This window comes from Ylistrum balloti, unplaced genomic scaffold (genome assembly GCF_031769215.1).
Source record: "Ylistrum balloti isolate Yb309-2 unplaced genomic scaffold, AGI_CSIRO_Ybal_v1 Utg369602, whole genome shotgun sequence".
Lineage (NCBI taxonomy): Eukaryota > Metazoa > Mollusca > Bivalvia > Pectinida > Pectinidae > Ylistrum > Ylistrum balloti.
The window spans coordinates 192037-199509 of NW_026781882.1; the positions used below are offsets into that span (position 1 = coordinate 192037).

General features: G+C 34.8%; 1 protein-coding gene across 1 annotated transcript; it reads left to right on the forward strand.

The window, feature by feature from the left end:
- The first annotated feature begins 1011 nt into the window (after positions 1-1011).
- On the forward strand, positions 1012-7004 carry LOC132545946 (NXPE family member 3-like). Its single transcript, XM_060209631.1, has 4 exons — positions 1012-1040; positions 2566-3303; positions 3812-3858; positions 6214-7004. The coding sequence occupies exons 1-4, from the start codon at positions 1012-1014 to the stop codon at positions 7002-7004; spliced, it is 1605 nt and encodes a 534-aa protein (XP_060065614.1).
- Positions 7005-7473: the final 469 nt, after the last annotated feature.

The window sequence follows — 7473 nt, forward strand, 5'->3', positions numbered from 1 at the left end:
TCCAAACCTGAGCACAGTTTCTAAGCTTCTAAGCTGAAACCCGACCCATTTATAATTGGTGTTGAAATAACTGGAAACCTAGCAAATCATGTCTGGAATTAATTGAAATATTCCTACCCCGTTATCCTCCATCGCATATACCTATCTAGTCTGAGAGATTACAGAAGTCAATAGGGTCCAGTGATATATAAACTCTGGTTACAAGTTAGCAGTAAAATTGACTACTATGAGGTAAACAATTAGAATCTTTGTTGTTTAAGAACAGTAGTGGGTAATTATAGGGATATTGTTTATACCTAATATGAAAGTAATCATATAAGCAACCTAGTTTATATATTGAAGTAAGCCATTGTCTCTATGCTTGCTTATTAAGAGGGGTTCCTTTTTTGTAACTTTTAATTTTTCAAATTTTCAAACAATGCATAAATAGAAGATATTTGTATGTACTATCTACATAACATATGACTCCTTCATCATTCTGCAGACGTCTAGTTATATCTTATATTTTTAATAAATGTGTGACCACAGAAGTTTAAATCAACAACAAAACAAATTTAATGTATTTACAGAGTATAAAACTTTGTCGATTTCTAATCAGTAGGCAAAGCCTTGAATACACAGGAGGTACTATAGATGCAGGTCAATTACGACAGACATCAAGATTCTATAAGGATATCTGATATTATTTTGTATACAATCTAGATGCTCGGTTATTTTGTCTAGTACTTTCATTGCTGTTAACAGTGTTTCCACGTAAGAGAGTATCATTACTGGCTTATGGTGACGACGGTTAACTTGTCTCTGAAGTAGACACTTATCCTTTCTAAAACACGATCCATACGTCTTTGTGATTAGCTCACTCTAGCTATATTTACAAAGGGATACTATTTAATGGTGTTACTTGTCACTTTGTCTTTAATATCTAGGGTATCACAGCTATATGTTAATCATTCACATATCATCGCTAACATTGGACATTTAAGGAGACATTTCAACATCTCTGTTGGACAGATGGCGAAACGTATCGGCATGGGCGTTAGGTAAGTTCACATTTCTTACAGGTGAGAATCATCAAAATTATTTTCTTTTACATCGAGATATTGGTACAGCGTATCGCAGCACTCTCAAATGTGATGTGACCAGATAGTTTTTTTTGTATAGTTTGTACGGTAAATCAACAATAAAACAATAAAACAACACTAGGAAGAGATTTACAATGTTACTGAAGTTGATCATTCTTAAATTATATCAACCATACATTTCTCATTTCTCGCTAATAAATTTCCAAACTTTCGTACTGACATCCCAAGCCTATGAATTGTTTGTGACCTCAAATTAATGATTATTATTTGTTTTCAGGACGATTTTTCATTTTATTGTGATATAATACTCTACCACGAGCTTGCGATCTTCGTTATAAACGATAATGGGAATCATCCATTACCTGAAATGCGATTCTGAATGTCTTACGAGATGTGTATTTTTTCAAGGATGTTAAAATTCATTCCTTATCAATCTTATATTGATTATTCATTTGTATTAGTGACCATCCATTATTCATGTCAGCACCAATCATTCATCAGTTCTCCACCATTCTGTATCGACCATTCATCCATTCACACCACTATCATTCTGTATCGATCGTTCATCAGTTCAGGTTCTTTCTAATAAATTTAAACAATTGCGCTATAAAATAATTATAAAATGTAATAAAGCAGATCAAAAGTTAAGTGCTCTTCGCTCTCCACAACGCTGGTTTGTTAAATTCATGACTCTTGATTGATACAATGCTTCTATAGTTGATTGGATAGCTGAGCAGATCAATGATTTTCCAGTTATGTGGACAGGACGCCATAATGATAAGGGCTGCTCTCAATATCAGGATTTTCGTGCATGTTGTTGTCAACTGATAGACAAACTCACAACATACTGTTTTGAAAGATGCAGATCGATATTTTCTTGTTAACGCGATAGAGGGGAGGTAACTCGTTCTTATTTAGAATACATTAGATGCCAGCCCATGTTGTAGTGAATGTGCGATCAATAGGTACTATGTATTGTATGTATCAATTTGTTCATCCTTGTGAGAGGATTTATGTATTCATTAGCCTGCTGCCTATTACCCATTATAATTTTCAATAAAATGAAATACAGGTTGATGAAAAAAATAAATAATTTACAGTCGTCATAGTGATCTAGTTCTAGTTACTTTTGTGTCTTTTGTACAATCTTTAACAACGACTTCATACACGTTTAGCTGAAAATAACCATGTGTGTACGTGTTTCTGAATAGGTAAAGAAAAGCTATTAGACTTCGCTAGGGGATAACACGTTCCGCCAACATAATTAATATATTCATGAGGACAATGTTCCGAGAGATGCGGAATATTGAAAACGTGACGAAAGATTTCATCTCTTCTTCTAAAAAATGATGCTATGAAATTTCTTCAAAACAATATAACACAATCGCACATTTTGTAAAGTTCATGCTGCATTATTCGACCATAAAATACTGGAATATTTTAGAAATATTTTTATTTTTGACAGACATGCGTCCTTTTTCAGATGGTCACAGTTGAGTAAACATATGCAGGGAAAATTCGCTAATGTTACAAAGGACCAGGTTGTGCATTCTTCAAATGTCATCAAGACGGCATTCATATTACCTACAGCGACTATTTCGAGAAATATCTTAGAACGTTATCCTGAATATCGACAGATACACGAAGTAAAAGATTTCAAGGAATTGTTTGATCCTCGGTTTTCGATGGTAGAACTAGACATGAAAAAAGACCAATTAAGAGCTGGTTCACAGGTCAAGGTCAAAGTCCATCTTTATAACGGTTACAATCAGTCCATGACACGAGGAGGTGACCTGCTCAACATCTGGCTTCGGGACGTGAAAGGGGATTCATATGTTGCTGGTTACGTAGACGATCACATGAATGGTACTTACACTGGTCACGTGATGGCTTTTTGGGCAGGAAATGTCACTATAAAAGTAACAGTCACCAGCACAAAGGAGGGAATCGGATTGTATACTAATTATGTACATAAATACGGTTCTTATAAATTTATCAGCGGAACATTTTCAAAAAACGACAAATCTGAAAAGACTCTCTGTGCACCAACGAATACTAGATGGTTAGACAGAAAGTACAGGGGATTGTGTAACCTAACAAAGGAAAACTACAATATTTCTTTATTCTGTGGGAAGCCAGACGACATTCCGTGTAGGAACTGGGTAACGTATGGCTGGAACGAATCACTGTTTTACGATGGGTATACAAAGAAAATTCTAAGGTAAGTTAGTAAACAAAAATTGATGAATACTCTATAGAAAGTTATTAACTTTGTTTTATTCTGATTCATTTGATTATTCTTGCGTTTATTGGAATATGGTAACTTACTTGTACAATAGGGAGATTATGTTTACATCTTGAAAGATTTTAGTCGGGATTCAGGAACATCAACATAATCTTTTCCATTGGACTGTTGGGAGTAGAATGCTACAGATATACAAGCATTTTGTTTACCTTTTTATATTGAATGGTGTAAAAATTATTCGACTATGAGCACCTTTAAAGATCGTATGTAAACTATATATCAGTGAGTTTGACTGGTCTTGTCAAGCTGTCCAGGGTATATACAGTAATACAGCCAGTTTGACTGGTCTTGTCAAGCTGTCCGGGGTATATACAGTAATATAGATCTCTCTTCTAACTCTAATTGCATCCATACATCTAGTAAATGCTTTATTACCAAGTATTTTACTAAGTATCAATCTAACGTCGGTTGTATTTATCTCCAGTCACAAGGACCTGCTTTTGAAACAGATTCAAGTCAACATTGCTCCAAGTAAGTACTTCTCGTTTAACATTGTCACAATATTACTAATCATATTTGTCTGCTAAGTGCACGTGTACCAGAACTTTCTTTTGTACATAAAACATACTGTCGAGGAGGGTTTACGGCACAAGTTGTCGCCATGCTTTGAATCGTAAGACAATACTCTAAAAGTTAAAGAATAGAATCGTTTCTACAATCCACACTGAACCATTATATCTGATGTACTGGAGCTGCAGTTATTTTGCTTTCCTGATCACCTTTCTAAACTGAAGGAGCACATCTTATGTCTGTGGTATTGAGTTTTCATTTTAAAGTAAACCGGAGAATATTTCATTAAAGTACATTGATGCCAAGAAGAACATTTCTGATATAGCTAATGGTAACAAGTTGCAAGCTAATAATACATCACTGTATGCAGTAACCAATGATAACCTACATTAATCTGCTAATTAATCTGGGCTATGAGATATTAATCCAAATAAAAATAAAGGATCAGTTATTTTGTTCATGAAACATAATTATCATCATCGAGATATATAGAACAGATAACGCATACTTACAGGAATATTGGCTTAACAATCATATTAATATTTATAAAAGAAAGATTAACGGAACAAGATACAAATGTGTATAGTATTTGTACAAGATGATGACATTAATATGCTAATTATGTATGAGACAACGGCAGTTTAAATTCGAAAACAATCCATAGGAATAATAACTGGACTGCGTAGAGGAACTTGTAATGAATTCTTTTGGATCACAGAATAAAATAACACCTTAGTTGTGATGTGTATACTTATAAATGATCCTACTCCGAACTATTTGAAAGATAGTACAAAAGACACACAAGTGAATTGCACCTTTTAATGTCAATTTAGAGTTGGGCGTAGTTGTTTCGTACTTCGGTAATGCTAAGGGCCTAAATTTTGAAGCCTAGGAGATTTTTGTTTTAATCCTTACATCTGAACACAGTGAGTACAGGAATATTGAAGCATCTGTGACATGTAGACTGGGGAAGCAGTGGAGTTACCACATAGACATGGAAAACTAGTTATGGCTTATCATACAGCTGAGAAAGCTGCTCTTGTAAATTCGAGGTAGCGGTTGATATTAAAAAGTCAGTTGCAGCCTATCATTATTGTTATCAAAAAGGAAATTGACGTTTTTTTGTCAGAACTTCGGTAAATTCTGCCCGTATAAAAAAGTCAGGTAAAATGAAGTACTCGTAGTTCTCAAGCGTAATCCACTTTTCTGTTGGATTATCTTTCCATCAAAAAGAACGAATATTTGGTCAATCATTCTCATAATTTCATCCTGGTCACATTTTCCTTCCTTTGGACATGAAAAAGACCCCCGTTTAATTATCAAGCATAAAACTTTTATTGCCGTTCAGCTTTCTTCGAAAAGACAAGAATCATAACCAAATAATGAAGACGTTGTTTCTTTAGTGTCGAATGTGATAAGGTAGTATACTGAGTGATAATATTTAATTCTCAGAAGAAAGGGAAGGAAATTCATAATTTGACGACATTTCTTCGGTGTTGGGTACTGCGCTGAACCGAGATGTGTATCCACCCATTTTTTCAACCATCGACCCGATGACACCTTATTGCATCTTCCCAACAATCCATCAATAGGTTTCAGGTCACCAAATATTGCCAGTTATTCTTTTCTAGACAAAACTATCTTCAGCTGGCCAATATCATCCCTTATCTTTAATAAATAGAATTATTCTCTTATCCCGGCCGATTTAAGTTATGTTATCGTTTAATGGTCTTGTATAGCAGCAAACTGATCAATGGATTCTTATCGTCCTCAATGCGAAAATATCAATTAGAAGTATATATAAATAAAAGGATTCTCGCTTCGGCATAATCTAAATATTGCGTCTGTTACTCGTTGGCAGATTGATGTTTATCGTCCCAATTTCACTTAAAGGCATTGCAGATTTTTTCTTCCGACAGCAAAAGTAAGCTTGTTCAAACCACTGGCTACAGGCTAATGAGGACAAGATATCTCGTATTTATGGATATAATCCATTTCCTTTTAAGGACATTACAACATTATGTTTCGGTTGTTTAACACATGTGCCTATCGAGAGAAATAAATATATAATAAACAATATACTTACACTGCAAAATGTGGAATAATATTTTTCCAGAAATAAATAGCAGCTATTATAGAAACATTTACAGTATTTCTACTTAAAGGTAGGTAACATGGCCTCATCAAACAGCTTCTCATTTCTGTTTACGTATGGTTTGTCACATGTTACGAGTTCAAATGCTAATTAGGTCACACTTCGTTGATCTCTTCTTGTTGAGTTATATAATAACACTAAAGCCACTTTTCTTACTTCAGGTTCTAACGGCCATCTAGACTACCCATTGCCTAAAACGCCATGTAACGTTTTGCCTCGTGAATTAACATGGAACAGCACTGTACCATCTGGATTCACCTACAGAGGAATTTATTATAACCTTATATGCCAACTTACAATGAACCAAACCAAGCCGCAATATCGAGCATGTCTTAAAGACCGACAAGTTATTTCGATTGGTGATTCAACAACTAGACAATGGTACTATCGCCTTCTTTCCATATTAGGATTTGAAATCAAAGCTGAAAATACTTTTAATAAGTTTGTTCAAATACATAACAAAACACTGGGACTTGACCTTGAATGGCAACCACACGAACTTCCCTTCCATGGGGTACCGGGTTCAGACAGGAAGGTAATTAAATCGGTAGCTTTCAGATTAGATAAGATACCAGCTAACAGCAAAGCCATTGTAATTATCCACTGGTATGCTCATATTGTCAGGTGTTGTGACCACATAGCATTACGGCAACACGTGCGCAATGCAAAGGAAGCCATTGTGAGGTTACTGGCGAGATCCCCAGATGTTAAAATTTTTATTAAAGGTCCTCACCTTGTTACATATTTCAATGCCCGAAAGCCTTATAAATTCGTTGGTATGTTCGTGGAACAGGTTTTGCTGGAAGAATTCAGTGATTTACTAGACAAACTTACTTACTTAGATCAGTGGGACATGTCGGTGGCTGCAGAAAACGTGAATATTCATCCAGAAAATACGATGGTAAATATATCACTGAACAACCTCATGAATTTTGCATGTAACATACCTTAGAGCTGTACTTGATGTTGGACATGTACACCAATGTATAACCCATCTGTCCATATTGCCAAAATGTACGAAGGATTTACAGAATTGGGCAACAGGCAAAACCTATTAAAGTTCTTACTTTGATATTACTAGTGTAAACAAAATACATATCAAGCAAACACTAAATGGATTAAATGTAATGTATTTGAAAAATAAAGAAATGTTTGAAGTAAGCGGGTGCGTTATTGAAGATTCGAATAACAAATATGTTACCAGCAGGTGATTGGATATTTGAATAGTCTGTGCATATCTGCAGTTTATCAGGGATTAAGGATTTTTAATACCTATTTAAACCGTATTTTCCAAATATCATTATCGTGATTTTTCATCTCATGGATAAAATACCAGCAACGGTTTTAGCAGTCAGTGGATTGGAGAATTGAATAAAGAATCCACTGCCAAGTTGCACGTCAGAGGGAATTTGAATTTCCCT

Bases quoted from the DNA above. Each gene is read 5' to 3' on its own strand.
- LOC132545946 (XM_060209631.1), top strand. From the start codon at position 1,012: ATGGCGAAACGTATCGGCATGGGCGTTAG. The intron at 1,041-2,565 runs GTAAGTTCACAT...GTCCTTTTTCAG, and splicing joins CGTATCGGCATGGGCGTTAG to ATGGTCACAGTTGAGTAAAC. The intron at 3,304-3,811 runs GTAAGTTAGTAA...ATTTATCTCCAG, and splicing joins TATACAAAGAAAATTCTAAG to TCACAAGGACCTGCTTTTGA.